This window comes from Nyctibius grandis, chromosome 16 (assembly GCF_013368605.1).
Source record: "Nyctibius grandis isolate bNycGra1 chromosome 16, bNycGra1.pri, whole genome shotgun sequence".
In the NCBI taxonomy this organism is placed as follows: domain Eukaryota; kingdom Metazoa; phylum Chordata; class Aves; order Nyctibiiformes; family Nyctibiidae; genus Nyctibius; species Nyctibius grandis.
In genome coordinates, this window is record NC_090673.1 from 6,956,318 (window position 1) to 6,978,726 (window position 22,409).

Consider the following 22,409-nt stretch of genomic DNA (forward strand, 5'->3'; position numbering starts at 1 on the left):
TGGGGTTTTTTATTATTTTATTTTAGGATGAGCTCACTGGTGGGGACACCAGCCTCCCCCCAAGCATCTTCAGCCTCGTTTCACACCAAACCTGGGGCACATTTGTCACCTAGTGCAGGGGATGGCCCTGGCCAGCAACTGGCACAACCATCTCGGGGTTCAGGTCGGCCGGGCAGGCAGGGACATCTCCGAACCCCGAGAGGGTTGTGCTGAGCAAAGAGCGGCTGCAGACAACTCCAGCCCCTGCACGTCTTGAGTCTGGATGTGGGCGAAGGGCAGGGATACATTTTTTTAATTATTCTCTTTTTTCGCCCCCTAATCTCTGAAAATGCCCCAGCACAGCCTGGGGTGACACTTGGTGGGGACAAGCTGGCAGCCCCCAGGCTCCCGGGTGATGCTCCAGCTGTTGGGGTGTCCCCGTACATGGCCCTGAAGCTACATGAGGCTGTGGTGGCCCTGGGGACATCCCGGCACTGCCAACGCGCCAGGAAAAGCTGGCACTTATTTACGGGCAGGCAGTGGACCTTGCCCTGAGCTCCTGTCACTCATTACCACCCCCCAGCACAGCCCGGGGGGCACGAAGGCAATCACTGGCCACTGGCACGTCTGTGGCCAGTGGGATGGGGTGGAGGGGGCTGTCAGCAGCATCCTGCTGCTGAGCAGGTCTTGGGGCAGTCGGCAGAACCTGGTGCCTCTCCTCCCTCTCCTGGGGGGGGTCCTGGCCTGGTCCCTGGACGTCCTGGGGGGACCAGGGTGCAGGGGAGGCTCCCTGTAGGGCAGGGGGTTTGCAGAGGGTGGCCAGGACCCGTCACCCTCCCTGCGCTTCACCCCTGGCAGGTCGGCGTCTGACTCCTTCCTCCTCCCCGATCCTGGGGAACACCGAGCCCCTCCACTGCCAGCACCCTCGGAGAAGCCCAAGATCCTCAAATTCTTCCTGGTTTGATGTGGGAGAGGAGGAGGTGACACCGGGACAGCCGGGCACGTGGCGGCTCTGCCACCGCTCCGCAGGCCCTGGCGTCCAAGCGTCCTCCCCCTCCAGAAGGAACGAGGCAGCAAACACCCACCAGCAGAAACCAGCTGCTCTTTAATGGCTTCTCCTGGGGGCAGGGTTGCGGCAGGACCGGGCTTATCTCCGCATTTTATCCTTCAAGGTCAAGAGACAAAAGGCTGACCGGGATCGTTACTCATTAATGGCGATGGAGAACTGCCCGCACGCCCATGCACAGTGGCCATGCGGAGCTGCGCCAGGCACGGCCCCAGCCCACCCGCCCGCCCCTGGGCTTTGCTGTCGGGCGGCAGCAACACTTTCTGCTCACAAACTGTGGGTTTTGGCTGAGGAACCCCCCTGGGCTCCTCTGGCCAGGGCAGGTCCCTCCAGTCCCGGATCTGGGGCTGCTGCAGACTCTCCCCTACAACAGGAGGATGAATTAGGGGTCAGAGAGCTCCTTGCTCTGCCCTGGCACCCACTGCCCGTGGCTGCAGCCCACCAGTGCCCCAGGGATGCTCCCGTGGGTCACCAAAGCAGAAGCCCCAGACCTCTGGCATGACGTAGGTGCAAGGCACTGTCAGCACCCCAGAGCATCGCAAGCCCCTGTCCGAGTCCTCCCACGGGAGATTCACCCACCTCCGGGCACCAGCGCTTGACGCAGGAGCACGGCAGTGCCCCGGGCGCAGTGGGGGAGCTGCCAGGTCATGGTGGCTTCAGAGATGGCACTAACTGTGTCCCTGCTGAGCGAGGGGCATTTCTGAAGACAAATCCATCAGCCAGAGAGGAGGATCAGAACTGCATCCAGTTCCACCACCCAGTGCTCCCAGGCAAGAGGTCGCTGGGCAGGCAGGCAGGAGGGGACGCAGCTGAAGAGGGAACCCCAAGGCAGAGGCCGAGAAGCCACCGGGGACCGTGGAGGGTGCTGAGACTCCGGGGTGCAGCCGGCGGCCAGCCCGGGGCCGTGCACAGGGAGGGCGGTGCTGGTCATGCTGTGCGAGTGTCTGTTTGATACTGACACGGAGCAGAAGAGGCACATGGCCCCGGGAAGGGGTGAGGGAGGTGATGCCAGGCGGCCTGGCCTGCCCCCGTCCCGCCTAGCCGCTGTGGAAGATGCGGATGCGCTGGGTGACGTCCTTGCGGCACAGGGGACAAGCGTGGAGCCGCTCGCAGCAGGTCTGGCAGCAGCAGACGTGGCCACAGGGCAGGAAAATCATCTGGGTCTGGGGGGAAGAGACAGAGGAGAGGACATGGAGAGTGTTGGCGTCCCGTAACACTCATCCCAGCACCGCCGGACTCCAGCACAGGAGGAAACGAGGCTGGAGGAGAGGGGGATGACCCAGGGGTGTCACGGAGCGGGAGGCAGAGCCCCTCACCCCGAGCTCCATCCCCGGGCACAGCCCAGCGCGGTGTGTGCGCGAGGGTCTGGGCTGTGCAGGGCGCACAATCGCAACGGGCCTGAGGGAGGGACGTGGGTCAGGGCTGCACCAAGCAGCCCCGCGAGCGCTTCCCACGGCTGCTCTGCGGACAGACCCGCGTGGGAGCTCCGCAAGCTCCTGTCCAAGCCCGCAAGGAGCCCAGCCCTGCCCTGCCCTGCCCGGCCTCCCTCCCTGCTGCTCTCGGGAGCTGGAAGGACGAGCATCCAGGCGTTGCCCAGGGGCTGGGGACACAGATACGGGGGTTGTGCTGGATGCTGCCCTCGCTCCACCCCTGCTCCAGCACCACGTGTGTGCCGGGGTCTCACCTCCTGCTCCATGCAGACAACACACTCCGACTTCTTCTCATCCCACCGCAGCGGGGGAGCCGTGGGGACCACAGGGCTCGGAGGCTCCTCGAAGGGAGCGCTGGGTTCTGGGGCTGCAGGGACCTCGGCCTCCGCCGTCCTCAGCAGCTCTGCAACCACAAGCAGGAGGTCTGAGCACCCGGAGAGCCGCCCGTCTCCCACCCGCCCGGCACGCACAGGGATGGCTGCAGGCAGATGGGACCTCAGGGCTCCCATAAATAGGAAAGTCGATGGCACCAGCCTGACAGTGCAGCCCCCACTCTGCCAGCTCCCTTGCATGGCTCCGCTCCCCAAAGGGAGGCATCTGGCCCTGCAGATCTCCCCGTTCGAGGTTCAGGTACCTGCTGCAAGTGTACAATGTGTCAAAGATCCGGCAGAAAAGAACCGGTGGTACCTGGGATTGTCTTGGCCGCAGCCAGGATCTCCTGAGCTCGCTTGAGGATGGCACGCTGCAGGCCAGCTTCCATCACACCGATCTGCGGTGCAAGAGGAGGGCTGTTAGCTCTTGGAGGGGAAAGGAGACTTATGTCCTGAAGGGGACACTGGCAGCTCTTGGGTCTTGCTGGCAAGACCCAGCCATGCCAAGGGAAGCCACGGAAGCACCTCCATCGGGCATCAAAGCCAGATAAAGGAATTCCGCTGGTGCCATTTTTACTACAAAGAGCACCTGAAGGATCTTGAAAGACAGACCCGTGGTGCTTAGGGACATGATGGCTTTGGCAGTGCTGGGTTAACGGTTGTACTTGATGATCTTAAAGGTCCTTTCCAACCAAAACGATTCTGTGATTCTACAGCTCATCCTGCAAGTGCTCTGGGAGAGCTGTCGCTCACTGGGACGGGGCACAGGGCAGCGCTGGCACCCTTCCCTGCTGGGAGGTGACACACCAGGAGCACCAACGCTCCCTCCTGCCAGACCTGCTGTGGGCACAGCCATGGGCACGGCCGGGCTCGGAGCAAGGGCAGGGTCAGTCGCTGTTGCCCTGCACTGTGTATCTGCTGTCTCGTACCTTTTCCAGGTCACTGGCAGTCATGGTGCTGAGCGCTTGCAAGGATATCCGATGGTGTGCGAAGACTGGCACGTACTGTTCCGCAGACAGCTCAATTAGAAGGTTCACCAGCTGCCGCTCCAAGCCCTCCTCCTGCAAAACACAAGGCGAGCTCCCAGACTGCGCTCTCGAGCAAAGGCACGGGGCCAGGGCTGGCAGCGAGGGCAGGGACCGGGCTCATTCCTGCCCTCCGCCCTGCTCCAGGCACTCTGCACCCCCGGAGACACCAAAGCTCGAACGCCCGACAGCCGGAGGGGCTCTGGCCCCAGGCGTCCTGGGAGCACCATTCGAACCGCTGTGCTTTGGGAAGGACGAACCATAACGGTGCCGATGTCCGCAACAGCCCCGGTTTGCAAACGCGAGCCAACGCGCACACGGGCAGAGCTCAGACCCGTCCCTTTGTGGCAACCCCACAGGTATTGTAACAGCACAAAGTCCCTGGCTCTGCGTTAGGGCAGGGACAGGAGCTGCTGCGTTTGGGTGAATTTGCAGGGGAATCTGGGGAGCCAAGCGGAGCTGTTTGGGGGTTCAGCTGTGTCCTGGTTTTGAAGGCATAAAATTTATAGAATCACTTTTCTGTTCCATTTAGTTTCAGTGTGTGGGCAGCTGTGGGATGGAGATCAAGGCCATGAGCAGTTAAATCCAGGGCAGCTGCCCCAGGCTGGCCCACAGGTGTGTGCTATAACATTAACATCACCTTCACTATAAATGGGAAAGCTGCTGGGGATGGGGGGCTCTTTGCTCTGGTCTCACTCATTTTCCTTCTTCTCAACTGTTGTGATTACTGGAGGGACTCGCCGAGGGACTCGCCACCACTCTATAAGCTAAGTATAACTTTGTGTCTTTTGTATTAGTATTGATATTGGTTTCCTCATTTTATTAAATCTGTTTAAATTTCAACCCATGAGTCTCCCTCCTTTTCCCAATTCCCTTTCTCAGCTGGGGAGGGGACACTGGGTGATAGAACAACTGGTTGTTGTTTAGCCCTTGGTGTGGGCTAAAGGGGGAGACAAGCTGGAACAAAAAGCCCTTCCTGGAAGATGCTCAGGAGTCCTCTGCTCCTGGCAGGCAGTCTGACAGTGGGATGGCAGCTCCTGCTGGCATGCAGCTCAGGTCTTGGCTCCCTCCAGACCCGGGCAGCCCCACAGCCTCCGAGGCAGAGGAATGAGAGGGCTGCTGGGCAGCCTTGCTCAGAGCAGCTAAATGCAGAGCAGCCCGGGGGCTTCCCTAGCTTGTCACCCTGCTCGAGGGGTCTGAGCCCTGCCTCAGCTGAACCCATGGGTCCAGGCAGGGCTGCCTTTGCTCCCCCCCATGCCCTGCAGAGCTACAGTGAAAGCATTAACAGCAGCAGCGACCTGGAGTTTCAAGGAGAGGGGCTTCTGGTTCAGCAGGCGCTGGTACTGGATCAGCCAGTAGTTCTCCTGTTTGGTTTCGCTCTTTGCCTCCATTTCCAGCTGAAAAACAAACCCATTCATGCAGCAGCCTGAGATAACGTTGCAAGCGGTGTTTAGGGCAGCCTGAGTTGGACGTGTCGGGGGGAAACCACCAGCCTGGGCTGTGCAGAGTCAGTTCAGAGCACTGTGATGGGCACAGTTCGGGTGAGATGGGCATTTCTGGCCTTCTGCAGCCTGGCCCCGCTTTGCCCCCACATCCAGCCTAGGGTCGTGCATCCCTCTGGTCACTTTGCCCCAGACACTGGTGCAGCCCAGTCTCCTGAAGCTCAGGAGAGCCTGGAGGTCTTCAGGATGACAAGACCACACACAGGGACCTTGTGGGATTGTGCTCATCCCCCCTACGACTCCCTTTCCTGATGGAGGAGACTGATGATGCTGGTGCCTCTTGCTGCACCAGGGACCAGCAGTAATTGTGCTCCTGAGAGCTTACATTAGCACTTCCTGAAGTTAAATTACTCTCTAGCTCTGGACACAACCCCTCTGAGCCCTCCTCTGCTCCCCTTTATCCCCATGCTGACCCATGAACTCTCTCCCTGGCCAGCCCATGCACTTCCTCATCTACAGCACCTAATTAGGGGCCTTCGTTACCAGTATTTGTTGCAGTTCTTCTTCCCTTTGCTTTTTTTCTTTGAGCAGCTGCTGCAGGAGGTAGCCGAGTGCTTGGCGTTGCTCTGCGATCACCCCCTGCAACAGAAGGACTCTGGCATCCCCACCTCCATACCATATAGCTGTAAGCCACCACCCTGCCCTGGGTTCCCAGCAAAGCACTTACCGTACCCATAACAGTCACAGCAGAGGTGGAAGCCCTGTGCTCCACGGGCCCTCGGCCTGGCTGAGCAGCCAGCCCGAACCCTCTCCTAGCAGCTGGCACGGCAAACCCAAGCTGAACCCATTCCTATAGGTCCTGCATTGATGATTAGCCAGTGGTGCCAACCCCCAGCATGTCCTGGGCAGCCCCAGACTGTGCTGGCCTGCAGCAGCTCTTCATCCCTCCACCAGAAAGTCAGTCAATGGCATCACCAGTGTTCATGGTCCCCCTCCTTAACTGAGAAGGACCACCTGAAACTAGGTCTAGAAGCCTGCAGGTATGCGGGACAGGTAAGGTAGCACCTCCCCACGCCTTTGGGATGTTTGCTTTCAGTGGGGTCTCACACCAAGCACAGCTGGGTACCAAGCAAGGTAAGTCATCACTGCAGCCACGCTGCTGGGCAATGAGGAGAGGTTAATTGTCTCAGGAACCTCAGATCATGTGGCATCTCTGCATGGTTCAGTCCCAGTTAGCTCATACCTGCTGGGAGGATCATTAACTGAGAGGCCGGTAGTCACCGGCCACAAGGACTTCAGATGTTCATGGACAAAGGGACAAGGATGCTGTTAGAGAGCTGACCTCCCAAAGGAGAAGCATGGGGAAACCTTCATTGATTCACACCTGGACCCTATGCAGGGACAAGGTCCTCTGGTTAACAGGAGACAGGAACCCCTGCCTCTCACTGGCAAAACCCACCATGAGCTGATCAGAGATGCTTTGCCCTGATGGAGGCAGGAAAGCTCTGCTGCGTCAGGACCTCTGCAGAGGTGAGAGAGACAGCTCATGACACGCACGAGATGCCCCAGATGAGAAACCCAGGCAGCTTCAGCTAACCTTGAGGTGAGCTCTCCTGCCCACCCGCACTGTGGACACCCCGACGGGACCACACTCTCCCAGACTGACGTTGCAAGAGACCTGTGCAAACTCTTCCCTTTCTCAGGGTTTTTTTGGTTCTTCCCACTTTCCAATGATTTCCCTAGTTCATTACTAAAGCACCTGCCTGCTGCACAGGAGGCATCAAGCATGACTGCAGAAAAGCTTCTGCCAAAGCACTTTGTGGGCACTGCCCGGGCGATGGGGGTTCAACCACAGCAGGGAACCTTTGGGCTGCAGAGTGCCAAGTGGCCGGGGGGTACGCACAGAGATGAAGCTGTCCTACACCTTGTTTCCTAGTGTCCAGTGCTGAAGTTGCAAACATGCTGTGCTGCAGACAGGTACCAGGGCAGAGACTCGTCTTCTGCACTCCCCTGGAGCTCCTGTGGTCACCTAACGGAAATCACCCATGTCCTGTGTCACTTGAACTGCATCTGCCTGGGGTTCCTTGGTCTTCCCTGCATGGACTTTGAGCGGCCCCCGCCACCATCAGACCTCCAACACTGCAGTGTTATACAGAGGAGCCGCATGAGTTATGGTAGTGTAACCCAAACCTTACACTTCAAGGTGTCCAGCACAGGACTCAGAGGCAATCCTATCTTGAGTCAGTGCTTACCAGCCTGCTGGGTGCACTACCCTTGGTGTTTGCTACTGATTTCAGGCTGACTAAACAGGTGACCTAACCTGGCAAATAGCACACACAAGAAAATAACTGATGCAAAGGCGTAACAAAGAAATTTAAAGCCGAGCTGCTTAAGCCAAACTTGGGGTTCCTCAATGTGTGACTGCTGATGGAGTCAGCCCGTGGGATGGTGGGGCAGAGCAGCCTGAGAGACAGGGCTTAGAAATGAAGGGGGAGAGCTGACAGCCATCACTGGCAGGTATTTAAAAACAAAACACAACACAGCAATGTAAGAAGACATGCGATGCGTGGCAGGCAGGCGTTCTGGGACAGCCAACAACTGGATTGCAAACTCCTTCCCCACCCAGCAAACCTGGAGCTGCCCATTGCTATCAGGGCTGCTTGTTTGGCTCTCCCCTGAAAATGCACCAAGATGTTTAGGAGCAGCAGCAATGTTCCCATGTTAGCACAACAAAGAGGGTTTCGTGGTGTCCTGTGGGTAAGTACCCTTCTGACTAAGCATAAAACCATCTGGAAACTGCAAGGAGCGAAAGAAGCAAGTGGAGCTTTTGTGATGCCAGAGCAGAGAGAGGGTGGGGGGGCAGCCTCAGAGCCCTACATACCTGCAGCGTCTCTGTGTCCAGTTCTTGCCTCTTTAACTCCAGCTGTGTCAACTGCAATAACTCTGTTTCTATTAATTTAATCTAAACAGAAGATGAAACATTTTTTACTGACATTTGAAATGACTTTAATTTATGCTCTTTTAAAACGAGGTCTAACTGCTGCCCTGGGAGGGACGGCACTGCAGAGCTGCCCAGAAGCTTGGGGAACGTGCTAATGCCCTTCTGTGATGCATGCTCTTAGGGTTGCTCTTCATCTTTTGCCTGAGGAGCTCTGTCCCCTGCTCTCTAATTGCCTCTCTACTCTAAACACCTTCTGTTCAAGTCTAGAAGCACATTGCAATCAGTTTGTTCAGCCAAACCTTTTGCAGCCACTCTAGAAGGCAGCAACTGATTGCCAAAGTCCCCCTAGCACCACCGCTCAAACTGCAGATTAACTGGGGCAGGGTCCTGGTTTCCAGATGCTCCAGCAAATCCCATAATGATATGTGCTCTTTTGGGTGGGGCAACTGAGACACAGAGAGGTGAAGTGAGTTGCCCAAGATCCCACAGCAAAGCCAAGATGAAAGCCCAGCTCACGGATCTGCCAGGCCATCTACCATCCCCAGGCCACGCTGCTTCATGTGCACCACTGACCACGGGATTCCTGCGACACTGGGGCTCTGCAGCAGGTGGCACCCAGGGCTCCTGCCCGCTCCCTGCCTGTGCAGGATGCTGGTGGGGTGGGCTGGATTTCAACAGTAAAAGGTCCAGCCATGGTATCAAGGAACAAACTCCCTTGGTTTACAGAGCAAGTGCGAGCAAACTGCAGGGCTCTTATTGATGAACTGAAGCAATGGAGAGCTGTTAAGAGTCATCTCCTCAATTGTCCATGCACAAGCCATAGGCTTCTAGCAGAGACTGGTCACTAAGTAACTCATATATCAAAGCTCTTAAGCTTATCCTGACCTGAGACCTTTCTGCTCATGTCAGATCAGGAGAGGGAAGACTCTGGAGCACTATGTCAGAAACCAGCCACCCATCTTCGTGCATCAACCACCACTACTTTCTCCACCAGCTCTTGCTCTTCCCCCCTGACTATCGCATTGCACCTTCTGCAGAATGGAGCTCAGAAAGGCAGGCTGAGAATGGGAAAGAAAAGGTGAACTTATGGCTCAAGGTGCTGTTCCGATGCGCTGGATGGAGATGCAGTGGGCTCATGTGGAATCAGCAGCCCTGCTAAGTACACAACCTGAAGGAAATTGTCATTGCAACTGCAGATCACCCCTACAGAGCCAATGCAGGTCTGTCCTCTAGTGACCACTCTCCAGCACTTCATCCACATTAGTGCTGAGATGATTCAAGCAACGGCAATTCCACTGCTTCCATGAATCTAAAACCTGCACTGACGCTCCCTCCTATGGAGCTGGGAGACTTTAGTTTAACCAACCAACGCTGCCCAACGCTTTGTTACAGAGGTCTTGGCAATAGAATCACAGAATCCCAGACTGGTTGGGGTTGGAAGGGACCTCTGGAGATCATCTAGTCCAGTCCCCTGACAAAGCAGGTTCCCCTAGAGCAATACAAGAGCTCTTCATTTCCTCCAGACCCTGCTCTATGCTCACAGCGCTTTGATCTTCCTCAGAAGTGTCTCATCGAATGGCGCTATGAGCTGAGTAGCTGGTTGCTCTTTCCTCTGCCGCTGACTCACCTGGTTCCTGATCTGCCTGTGCATAAGATCCTTCTTCACTTGGAGAGCTTCAAAAGCAGCTTTCTGCATCTCGATCTAAGGGACAAGCAAAATCCTGCTCAGTGAAGCTGTCGATGCAGCTGCAAACGGGCTAAGAAACCCTGTTAGCTGGCAGTGACTCACGTACGAGCACCTGAACAGGGCTTACTGTGGGCAACACGGTCCTGGTTACACCATGACTTAGATCCCACAGTCGCAAAAGGTAAAACCCACTTTACAGACAGACACAGAAGTTATATTCATGTTCTTCAAACACATATTTTGAATGCTCTGTATGAACCCCGCCTCTCCTTTTTGGGCAGCACTGAGCACCCAGGCTGTGCAATAGGACACGGCTGCCCAGTGCTGCTGAAACATCAGCTGCAGAGGTCTCAGGTTCAAAATGAGGTATTCAAAAGGAGCAGAGGCTTCAAAAATGCTTCCTGTAGGCAGCTTGCCCCAAGTCACCCAGGAAACCTGCCACAAGGACATGACTTCTGTCTCAAAATCCTCTCTATTAATCATCAGACCAGTTTTGTTTCCCATGGTCTGTGCCACTGTCTTTTCTGAATATCTGCTGTCTAGTTAAAAAATAAATACATTTTTCTTTCACCCACCCAAATCAGTTTGTTAGAACCCCAGAGAGTATCAAAGTTCAGCACATAGTGTTAAATAAAATAACTTTTGCATGCAGCCTGGCCACCATTGCTCCTGGGATCCACTCTCGATCCTGCTTTCACACGCGGTTGCTTTCCCTCAATCCCCCCCACCAGCAGTTTGCTCCCTTGCCCACCTGCTGCAAGATCTGACTGACGGCTTTGTTCTGATCCAGCTGTTGCCAAGCCAGGATTTGCTGGAACTTCTCGTCCATCTCAGCCAGGCTGCAAGAAGACGGATTTGCCATGGAGTTACTGCTGGAGCTGTGACTCTCAACACAAACAAGAGGAAAAGCAGGCAACGGGGAATCCAGGAATGGAGAAATTTGTTACTGAACAAGGGTTACTGAAGGCTGACAGATTTAAAACCTCCTTCCCTACAGACAAACCAAACCTGCACCACAGACCAAGCCAGAACAGAAGCACTGCTGCCTGCATGTGCACAGCTTGAAGTCTAAAAAGGGGCTGCTCCTGCCCTGGCAAGTGCTCAGGTGATGAATTTGCACGTCGGTATTCTGCACTGGAAAGGGTGTGCTGATGGAGACCCGGACAACGTGGCCAAATATTGCCTGCACTGGCAGGCAGGACCATGTCTGCCCACAGTCCTCTGTTGGGCAGGTCACAGGCACACAAGTTTGTTCCTTTTAGTGTCAGACGTTGCCAGATTAAAATTTCTCACCTTCTTGTAAATAGAGAGAGCCAGAATGCTCTCGGTACCTATAGCAACGCAACAAGTCCTACCTACATACAAACAGCATCCTCCAGACAACCCTGGGAGGTGAGGCAAGGAGTTCTGTGCTAGAGTTTGACACGGAACTGGCTAACAAAACAGGGAGACGACCAGTCTAATTTCATCCTCCATATTTAGCAGAATGTATAATGTAAAATAAGCAGTGTAAAAAAAGTGGTAGTTCACCCAAAGGACGATTAACGTGCATATTCTTGTGGTTAGAAGGTGGTTCATTTAATCAAGTTTGACAGTTTCTTTAAATTGCATTGTCACCTGCTCTCACACAGCTGTCCTGCTGCAGTGGTTCCAGGGTGTATAGATGGGAATGACAGCAGGGACTGCTGGAAAGAAAGGGACTTTACAGCAGCACCGCTAGCCCCAGACATCCCCCACTGTACCTGGAGCAGGCCTGGTTGACAAGGTCTTGCCGACGAGACTCGTAGGTCATCTGGATGAGCTTGTTCTTGTAGCTCTCGGCCAGCATTTGTTGCATGGCAGCTAGGAGACAGAAGTGCTGTCAGCTTGCGTCAGGAGCCCGTGTCTAGAACAGGCACTTCTCTACCACTGCTGCTACAATCACTTGCAATTGACAGCGCCTTCTCTCTCATTGCCAACCTGTCCTTGCCTGTTTCATTTCATTCATTTCAGAGCAGACTCATTCAGCTGCAAGAATCGTAGCTATTTATTGGGAAATTAACTGAGCAAACTCCCCTCTGCCTGTGCTTGCATCTCTCCAGCGCTCAGAGGAGCTCAGTCCCTGCCTACGAGCCCTCAGATGGGCTGCAGCTCTGCCCGTCCCACTGTGAGTAACCCAGCCTCAGGGTGACAACACACACCACTTCCCTTGCAGCCCCAGCAGATCTGTTCATGGTCATCATGAGCAGAAAAGGCTCCTTAGTACCATTCTTGCTTACCACACGCCTCCTGCCTCATGAACCTGATCAGTTAACATCTCTTTGGTACCTCTGAAATATGAAGCACTGTGTGTGCTTATATCCAGTCTCACAAACTCCTTGTGTGTACCTGTAGCTACACAGGGAGCACAGCTTGTGCCTCAAGGAGAACTGTCGTGAGCTGAAGGTGGAAGCGGTGGATCAGCTATGGTACAGGTGCAATGCTACCGCTGCAGCTCTGCCCCACTGCACCAAGCAACACAGCAAGAATGTCTACGTGACAGAGCATCTCCCACGTGGTTGTCACCTATTCAGCTCATCTCCAGAGGAACCAGGTCTTTCTCGCACCTTACCACCCCAAAGAGTTGTCTGGACTTACAGGCCACTTCCCTTCTGCGTAGATGCTCCGTCTCCTCCTGTGTTATTGCCATCAGCTGTTCCATCCTGATTCTGCCCAACAAACAGGAACAATTCAGCCACTCCTTCAAACATGCACTATCATCTCACTTCTCCTCCACCCACCCAGCTCAGAGCCTAAAGGCTGGGCAGATTAACCCTACCACCTGCTCAGGAAAGCCATGTGCTTATAAGAGACACAAAAGTCTCAGTGATTTCTTGGTAAGGAACCTCTAAGTCTATGGGACACTACACGCACATCTACTCCAGTGTCTTGCCTCCAACAGTGACCAGAACCAGCTGTAGGTATGAGATGAACCTCCCCTGACTTACGGTGGATTCAGACTTGTGGCTCTGAAAGGAAGGTCCCAGCCCTCTTCCCAGCTTCTTGCCCCTTTTCTAGAAGAGCTTATTTCAAGAAGACTCACCTCTCATTCTCCAAGGATTTCAGAATGTCTGAACTTTGTTTTTGCCTAAAAAAGATAAAACAAGAGGTTTTCATCAAGCTGAGCAGGACATCCTGCTCCCCCAGAGGGCAGAAAACGCCTTTGCTGCTCATGCACAGAAGAGCAGCTTGAAGCAGGCTGGTGACCTTGTGGCAGCACCAGCCCAGCAGGAGATCCAGCAAGTCCAGGCAGCAGTACCTTCAAATACTTCAAATATGCACCTTCCATGAGGAATTCAGATTTTTTCCACAGCACTGTGAAACTCCAACAGCACACATATGTGTGAAACACAATTTTTTAAGGTGTCAAATTCCACCTCCTTTAAATGGGACTTTGGCAGTTCAACAACTAAGGCACCTCCTACAAACACCGATCCTGACCGGTTCCGTGAAACTCAGAAAGGGCAAAATGAACCGCTCGGAATGGGACAAAATAACACGAGCTCCCAAGGGACAGAGATCACTGCAAGACACCCTGGGACCCTACCTCTGATTGTCCTCTAGCAGCTTCTGGATACGGCTGGCAATGCCTTGCTCCGCTTGCTTCAACTGCTGCAGCAGCTTCAGGCGCTCCTCCTCCAAATAGCGCTGGTGCTTTGTCAGACCCTCCTCCAGCCTCATCTGGTCCTAGGCCAAAGCAAGAGAGAACCAAAGGTGAAAGTGGTCCGTTTAGAAGGCTGTGTCTTGTATGGGGCCTGCCAGAGGAGACCTACCTCTCTCACTGTCTGCAGTATCTCGTCCTTCTGACTGTTGATCTGCTGAACGAGCAGAGCATGTTCTCTTTGCCCCATGTTCAGGCGCCGCTCAAATTCCAGCTTCTCCTGCATTTTTTTTTCCTGAGAGGAACAAGAAGAAAGATGAATGCCAGAAATCAGTAGGCTGCTGACTCTGCTCTTTCCCGAGCAAGAACAAATTCTGGCAAAAACGTAACCCAAGGCACACTAATCCTTTTGACAACATGAAAGCAAGCCAAATGGCAAACAGGAGGCTTGACTAGGGGATGAAAACGTTCTCTGCTTAGGAACCCAAAAACTGTGAAGCAGAAGCTGCTCCTCTCTTTATGACAGTCTCCAAACTCCCCACAATTCATTTCATAGTCACCAAGCCGAAGTCCCTGGGCATCAACGCATGCAACTGAAACAGCCCATACAAACAGGCGGAGGGAAGCCCAAAATTAAGGTTGTGTTCAGTTCCAGATGACAAGGGGACTCCCTCGTCTGAAGACAACAGAGTGAAGGAGGGAGCCAGCTAAAAGCAGCTCTAGCCAAAGGGAGAGGTGAACTGCATGGCAGGAGCTTCTGATTATTTCAAAGTGAGCCTTGCCCAGGGGAAGAGGCAGAGAGCAGTGAAATAAAAAGAAGAGCAAACTAAAAATGCAGCCAGGTGAGGGGATTGGAGGACAGAAACAAGGAATGCTAGGAGAGAGCAGGAGCGGTGGCACGATGAGCCAGAGGGCCAAGGTAGGAGACGCAGAGGGGCTGGAGTTCGGGGCAGGGGCGTACTGAGCAGTTTGTGCATGGACTGCTCACACTCGTCTGCCCACCCCATGTGAAAAACAAATGAGCTTTCAGCACCAAGAGGCAAGAAAAAAGCCACCTGGTGCGAAAGCCCCCGGATCCAACTCTGCAAACACGGACTGACGTAAACTGGAACCGCCTGCTCACGAGAGAGACCGCAGCTCGTCAGCTGTGTGTGTCAGACCAGTCAGTCACCAATTCCCCCACGCTCCCGCTTGTCTCCTGCAGTGAGGAGTGAGCAGCTTTGGGGGGTTTTCTGCAAAAACTCAGCTCCCAAAACGTTCAGCTTTGGCTGAGAAACCAGATAAAGGGATGGAAAACAAGAAGCAGAAGCTGGCCTACGCTGCAGACAAAGTGTTTGCAGGCATTTGTCCTTACCTTCCTCTTCTCATAATCCAAGAATTTGTTCTGAAAAATAAACAATATTAGCAGACATTTACTCCCAGAAGCAATTTTTTGTAGATATTATTAACCCACATTATATCTTCCCCTAACTGAGTAAAAACCAAAGGCACAAGAAGATTAACACAGGCACAAAGTCCAGTCATTCATGCTTCTCCAGGGACAACGAAATTTACTCTGCACTTGCCAAACAGCCCAGGAACTAGCACAGCTTATCACAGTTCCATGCCTGGCCTCACCTTTCCCAGGTAGGGCTGAACAGGTCTAGCACTTGGCTGGCAATCACAAGGTTCTTCTGCAGTTTGTTGTCCCCCCCAAAACACACGTTACTGTGCTGCACACACTGTGTCACATTGTCACCCCTGTCCCTTGACTGCATCATTGCTTTCCAGGATGGAGACAGCTCTTTGCGATGTGTCTTCCAGGAGTCAGCAGTGGAAACACCATACCCAGCTCTCAGGAAGGAGACGAGCCACCCATGCCCACAGTGCTATGCCTGGTTCTGGACACTGATGCTCTCTTGATCCCAAAAGACACATCTCATGGGGGGGAAGGTGATGAGGGACGATGGGCTAAGTGCTGAGAGATCCATCGATGGAGCAGAAAGACAAATCCAAAACCCTCTCGCACGACTTTACACGCAGTGGGGCCTCACCTGCCACTCGCTCTCCTCCTCCAAGTACTTATGCACTGCCCTGTCCACCCCATCCACCGATGTTCCTCCTCCATCGCTCTCAAGCGCGGGGAGCAGATACTGTGAGGGAGGGTAGTACGCAATTCCACACTCTGGAAGGTATCAGACACAAAACAAGAACATTTGGTGCTTAAAGACCTCCTTGGCAGCACGGCCAGGGGCTGGCTGGCGTGCGAGACTGATTCTAACTGTGCTCCCTCTCCCCACCCCATTCTCACCAGGAAGACGATCAAAGTGAACCTGCTTGGAGAGAAACGCTTCCTTCACACAGGTACAGGTATGCTGACTTCTGCAGGGCTGCAAATGTTACTGCCCATAGCAAAGTAAGTTCTGACTGTCCTTTTATTTCAGGGATTAGCCCAATATCTGGTAAGGCACTTCCCCTGCACGAAACCTCTACCAAACCTTCCTGTCTGTATCAAACACAGTGTTTACAAACTCACAGTACATTATCTTTGTCCTCTGAGTTTTCCATCTGGTTTCATCTTTCTCTTAACAACCCATCAGTCTGCAGGCCCCAGGTCCTTCCTCATAGCAAATGAGGGTGGAAGAGACCTCGAGTGACTACTGAGTCTCTCTCGTTGTCCCAAGGCAGCTATAGCTGGACAATGCCTAATCTTCCCACAGAAGAAAATACAACAGCACCTACTCAAGAGCACAGCACAGTCCCTCAGGTTCTCATTACCATCCACGGACTCTTCTTGCTTACCTTTGCAGAGGAACTGCTGAATGGACTCTGTACCTGCACTGCAAATGTCAGGTGATGGGTAGGTCATGGAAGAGGCATCCAGGGTCAGCGTCTCAAAGAGAACACACAGAGCTCCGGGTTATTCTGATGGCACAGCCAGGGTCCAACTGCAGTTATCTTTGCAGTTCCCCAAAATTTCACTTACAGAGTGATAACTTTATGTTACTCTAAATCCTGACATAAATATGAGGTTGTACTGAATTTCTGCTGTGTGTTTGACACCTTTCAGAGGTGACTCTGCTGTCCCTTACTTGGGAGCTTCTGAGCTGGCCCTTCAGTGGAACATCCCCCTCATGCAGACGTGTCTACTTCGTCTTTAAGTACCAGAGGGCACAGCACTTCACAACCACAGAAATTTTCTACTACATTTCAGTGTGCTGGAGCCCTTAAACACGATGCATGGAAGGGATGGTGATACAAAGGGCACAGAGAGAAGAGCAGCACCATAAAGAATGAGTGGAAGGACCACTTGCTGTTTTGTCCTACTGTGGCCACCAAAAGGACCTAATGTTGCCTCCTGTAGAGAAGGGCTTATCAGGAAGGCCTAGAAAGGAACAAGTTTATCAAGCACAGGGGAGCATGCTGCACAGATCCCTCATCTTAGAGACCGCCCACAAGAGAAGTGAAGGCTAATGTTGTGTGTTTGAGACAGGAGAACATTTATTCGCATCCTCCATGCTGGTGTCTGAGTCAGCCCTGTAGTCTGACATTTGCACAGTTTAGTATTGACAAGTTTGGCAGCCAGAAGATAACACATCCATAAAAACCTGGATGCTCATCCCATTTTGAATGTGCACCCCAGGGAGCCAGAAACCCACGGAGGATGATAATGAGTCAGAGATCTGTCAAGTTAACAGAGGCAAAAACCCCATTGGAAATATCCCACCTGCTCATTTAGAATCAGAATTCAGAATTCTTTCAGAATTAGAAAGTGGCTGAGTCAGCCTGAGCCCACAGGCACAGTTCGTGCTCGCAGACAGCCCCAGGAGGTAACACCGAGAGGTTCACTCCTTGTGGATTGCTTTTGTCATGATTAAACCATGGCAAAAAGGGATCAGAAAAGACCAGAGCGGGAAGGGTACGCAAAAGCTATTGCGGACACCATGGACCACATATAGCCTCGTTACAATCCCCCACAAGTGGGTTCTGCCCAAACCCTAAAAATTCACTTTCTATGCTAAATTTATTATCGTATTCAGCAAGCAGGAGGGAAGCAGCCTGCAGCAGAATAAACAGCCTGCGAAGGGGAGAGACAGACAGGGCTGGCTGGCTGCACACCTCCAGCGTGCGGACGTGAGCCAGCACCCGCGGCAGCTCTTGCAGCACATTCTCGCTGATATCCAGAGTGCGCAAACTCCGCAAGCCACTCACAGCAGCAGGCAGCTCCTTCAGCTTGTTACCTAGAGTGAGAGAGAAGCCACTTAGTACCACGTATCCTTTCCAAAGCAGGACCCAGCAAGTTCATCTGCTGGAATACCAAACCATAATCATACATATGGCTCACTTTGTACACTCTACTACAGGGATGGGGCTGTCACGGGTCACACGAGGACTCCAAAGGCTGCCATTGCCCACCAAGGCAAATGGGGATCAACATCTACTTGCACACAGCCCCAGTGCGCAGGTCCAGCAGTGGTTCCTCATGCCAAAATGACCTTCTCAGCTGAGGTCACTGCTGCAGGCTGGATCTGTGCTATTTATCAGGAGAATATTCATAACATGGAGCCTTCCTCCCGTTGGTGTAAGTACCAGAGATGGGAGAAAGGGGACTGTGTGTGGGACTGCACATCTAGGGGTCAGAGGCCAGGTGATGAAGACAGATGCAGCAATGAACTGAGCTGCACTTCTAAGTCCCTGTCCTCGTTTCTTGGGAATAAAATTTATAGAATCAAGTGTCTGTTAGATTTTGTTTCAGTTTGTGGCCAGCTGTGGGATGGTGATCAAGGCCATGAGCAGCTAAATCCAGGGCAGCTGCCCCAGGCTGGCCCACAGGTGTGTTCTATATCATTAACATCAAGTTCACTATAAAAGGGAAAGCTGGAGAGGAGCTTTTTTTGCTCTCCTCTCCCACCTCTTTTGCATTGTCAATGATAGCTATTCCTAGAGCAACTTGCCAGCCCTCTTGGAGGTAAGTATAATTTTGTGTGTTTTATATTACAATTGTGGTTTTTTATTTTATGAAATCTGTTTAGCTTTAGCCCGTGAGTTTACCTCCTTTTCCCAATTCCCTTGCTCAGCTGGGGAAGGGACACTGGGTGAGAGAGAAACTGTTATTGTTTAGCCCTTGGTGCGGGCTAAATGGAGACAGTCCCTCACTCTCCATTTCCTTCCCTGTTTCAGCAACAGCTCCCTGTAACAAAGTCTTCTTTTTCTCCCAAATTTATGGCACTGTGTATCTGAAAAATGCCCAGGAGTCTTGAAAAGAAGTATGGCTGTGACCTTTGTGTTAGGGCTGTGCAAACCTGGTTGGGCTACACAGGCTCCAGGTGTCGGTGGACTTGCTCTGTAGCTCAGTTTATCTGGGCTGACTGCTCTGCTCGCTTTACTGAACTGCTTCTGCCTAAGGCCTGCTATTTTTCTTATACTTGAATCTGCACAGACAGATTTCTTAGGTCGGTTTAAATCATTATCCAGAGGGGGACAAACCCTGGCCTGGGACCCCTCTTGCAGGGCAAACACAGCACTCCCAGCTTGAGGTGAGTCTCATGCTCCAAGAGGAAGATGTGTGCCTCCAGCCCTCTCAGCACTCCTCGCCGCAGGAGTGGGGCAGCGGGGGCTCTGAAATGTGTTCATCTGCAGGCACACAAGTCAGCTTCTAGCTCTTGAGATTGGGCACGATGACCCACAACTTCTCCTTTGAGAAAAGGCTGAATGATATCATCATATGGACCGAGTTTGACCCATTTTCTGCTTAGATTATTTCTCTTGTCTTGCCAACTATTTGAATTCAAATCTTTATGTTCTTCCTTAGCATTCACAGTGTAAACCATTTGCTGCTTGCCCTGGTTGAAAGGAATAATTACTAACGCAGCTCAACACAACCCAGGTAATAACTGGTGCTTTGCCCAGAGGACTGACAAGAAATATGTGCCATACCTTTCACATTGAGCATCTGGAGCTGGGCAAGGTCTCCTATAGATTGTGGAAGACATTTTAAAAGGTTCCTTTCAAGGTTTAAGACCTAAGGTATTAAGAAAAAAGATATTCAAGAAATTCTTCATACAAGTCTCAGGTCTTCTACACGCCTATGCTGTTGGGACTACTTTCAGACCCAGAAGGACAACTTGAAATTGGTTTTAGGCAATACTTTCAGGGCTAAAAAAAGTGTTATACCCTGTATCCAGGGTATGCCTAGCTACCACACACAGTGAGAAAGGCTCCTCACAACCAACAGCAGCAGCAGGTGCTGAACCCAGATGCAGGAACTGGGGAGCAAAGTGTCCTTCCCTCCAGGGCAGCTCTCCCCCACCCCAGCTCCTGCAGAGGGGTGGTGACTGAACCTAAAGCTACACCCTGAGCAGAGGGGACCCTCAGCATGCACTATGTCCCACCGCACTGAGTTCTCAACATAATCACACCAGGGAGAATGGAAAAACCTGAATATTTTGGGAAATCTGTGGGACTGGAAGCTCCAGCTCTGCTTGCTCACAGCACCTGCTAGGCAGTGTGAGCCATTTGGACTGCAAGCCCTTGCACTAAGCTGGGTCTACATAATTCAGCATGCCTGCTCTTCTGCTCTTCCCCTGCTCTCCCTCTCCAACAAGTCAGCTCAACAGCAGCAGTCAAGTCAATGATATAGATATGACAGCCTGAGGACCATCATTTAAGTAGTGATTAATTAAAACCAAATAGCAGTAACCCCATATTTGTGCTGTCCTGTAACATGCCCTTTACAGACATGTGGGATGCAGCTGCAAATCTTTTACCTGAAGAGATGTCAGCTGACCAATATCAGCAGGAAGCGATGCCAGCTGGTTGTCATGCAGGTCTAGAACCTGGAAGAGTAGAAGATTTCATTAAACAAGGTTGGGAAAAGACGACACGATGCAAGCATGAAAGGTCATGAATTATCTAGCAATGAAAATTACTTCTCTTCCAATGGGGCTTTGAAAAGCAGCTTAATTTTTCAAGGAGACATAGGCACTTAATTCTTGTAGGCCTTTTGAAAACTCAAGCCTCTACACATTGATAAACAAAAGACTAGGGAGAGCAGTGACAACAAGGGAGCTGTTCCACAAAACTGGATGACCCAACTGGATAAATCATCTCCCTGGAGCCAGCCTGGCAGAAAAAGACATTTTCTGTCACTCATCAGTGAGCTGAACTGCTCCATGGAAGCTGAACTGCTCCAACACCAGCGCTGGCACAGGGAGAGGGCAGGACTACGCCTGGAGACCTCCCTCCATGGGGAGAAGTGAGCTGCTGGAATGACTCTACCTCTTGTGGAACCACAGCATGAGGGTGGTGGAGCTGAAAGCCCTCAGCATTTATATGACAGGTACAGTGATACAGCCCCATCACACATGGTCACCCATCACCAGTTGCATCCACATTCCAACGACCCACCAGTGCAGAAGAGAGATAGATCTACCCCACAGCACACTCAGCCCTGACTGACCACCACTGTGAGAGGCTGTTGAGGGGGGAAATGTGGGATTATGAAGAGGATAAATGAGTTCTGGGACTGATTATGATTTTATACCAACCACTCAGCGACTGCTATCTGTCTACCTGGGAGGAAAGGCAGGTTTCACACCTTGTAACCCATTCTTGGTGAAGACAGTCAGGCAGAAGGGATTTATTAGGACTAGTGTGTTTTAATGCAGCTAGAATGCAAGGAAAATAGGCTGCAGATTAACTGTTAAGAATCACAATTACCTTCACAGTTATGAGATTCAGGAGGCTGCAGGACTTTGGAACTAAAGATGTCAGATTATTTGTATGAATAATCAGCACCTGAGGAGGAAAAATCCCATTGACACATGAACACAAGAGACACTGCTGTCTAGAACAAGCCAGTTTGTTGGGATTTAATTGCAGAGGCTGTATAAGAGCTCAGTATCATATAAAATGTTAAAAGAGTAAATGGATTTTCATAGAAGGTCAAACATTTAACATGAGATCTAAACAGCCTAGTTCTTTACATAGGAAATATGATTAGATAGGCTAAGACAGAAACAACCATCTCATCTTTCATGACAGAAGTCAGCTCTAAGCACACAGACAGGATTAGTCCTGCCCAAATTGCTATGTAGTATCATACAAGTGGCCAAATGCATCACAAGCAAACTTCTTCTGAAGCAACCCATAAACAACCACATACAGTCATTTCAAACACAACAATAATACTCAAGCATAATAATAGAATTATCTAATAATTTCTGATTGCAACATTACCTTTTTTTGCAAGACTTTACAAGTTGCAAAGGCCCCATAAGGAACCTAGAAACAATTAAAAAATAGTTTAGTGTCAGACTGCTCAAGATACTATCTTTGTAAGCACTTCTACAGTAGCCACCTGTAAAGTCTGAGTAACTTAGCCACCTGTAAAGTCTGAGTAACTAACTGTAATGAAAATGCAGGTGATACTTAAAATTACTGGCCCCTGGTTTTAGCCCAGGATGCCAGTAGTTCCTGGTTAGCTTCCATTTAAACAGCTTGCAATGGCTCTCCACAATACGAGCACTGTGCACAGCACAGAGCAGACTGAGGTTTAGGTAGAAGCTCAAGTCTTGAGTGATTTAATATTCAATGTGAAGATGACTCAAGAGTTCAGGTGTATTTTCAGTTAGTCATCATCCAAATGTACTCTATGGTTTTGCAACCTTGGCAAACACGCTCCAGTGGGCTAAATGAGAAAGGTGAGCGACAGGCAGGACTGAGCGTCCTTGTATGTGCTAGGCTCTGCAGTCAGAAAAGGGATATTCCAGCAAATTCAGCCCATGCCAGCCAAGGCTGAGCACTGTGACCTGCTCTGCAGCATGGAACCAGCATCAGCCAAACTGTCATCCAGAGTTAATTTTAGGACC

General features: G+C 52.0%; 1 protein-coding gene across 3 annotated transcripts in view; it reads right to left on the bottom strand.

The window, feature by feature from the left end:
• Positions 1–22,409, bottom strand: part of LRSAM1 (leucine rich repeat and sterile alpha motif containing 1) — a 30,253-nt gene continuing 7,844 nt past the window's right edge. For all 3 annotated transcript variants that reach the window (XM_068414090.1, XM_068414088.1, XM_068414089.1), the window contains 22 exons: positions 21,778–21,822; positions 21,259–21,336; positions 20,307–20,375; positions 19,477–19,561; positions 17,659–17,780; positions 16,342–16,432; positions 15,594–15,724; positions 14,915–14,944; positions 13,733–13,855; positions 13,507–13,646; positions 13,003–13,047; positions 12,558–12,628; positions 11,684–11,783; positions 10,693–10,780; positions 9,882–9,956; positions 8,195–8,275; positions 5,857–5,952; positions 5,170–5,268; positions 3,776–3,907; positions 3,163–3,244; positions 2,730–2,878; positions 1–2,208 (listed from right to left, as the gene is read on the bottom strand). In XM_068414090.1, coding sequence (XP_068270191.1) covers positions 2,083–2,208; positions 2,730–2,878; positions 3,163–3,244; positions 3,776–3,907; positions 5,170–5,268; positions 5,857–5,952; positions 8,195–8,275; positions 9,882–9,956; positions 10,693–10,780; positions 11,684–11,783; positions 12,558–12,628; positions 13,003–13,047; positions 13,507–13,646; positions 13,733–13,855; positions 14,915–14,944; positions 15,594–15,724; positions 16,342–16,432; positions 17,659–17,780; positions 19,477–19,561; positions 20,307–20,375; positions 21,259–21,336; positions 21,778–21,822 — 2,058 coding nt within the window. In that variant the 3' untranslated portion in view covers positions 1–2,082. The remainder of the gene's footprint in view (positions 2,209–2,729; positions 2,879–3,162; positions 3,245–3,775; positions 3,908–5,169; positions 5,269–5,856; positions 5,953–8,194; positions 8,276–9,881; positions 9,957–10,692; positions 10,781–11,683; positions 11,784–12,557; positions 12,629–13,002; positions 13,048–13,506; positions 13,647–13,732; positions 13,856–14,914; positions 14,945–15,593; positions 15,725–16,341; positions 16,433–17,658; positions 17,781–19,476; positions 19,562–20,306; positions 20,376–21,258; positions 21,337–21,777; positions 21,823–22,409) is intronic.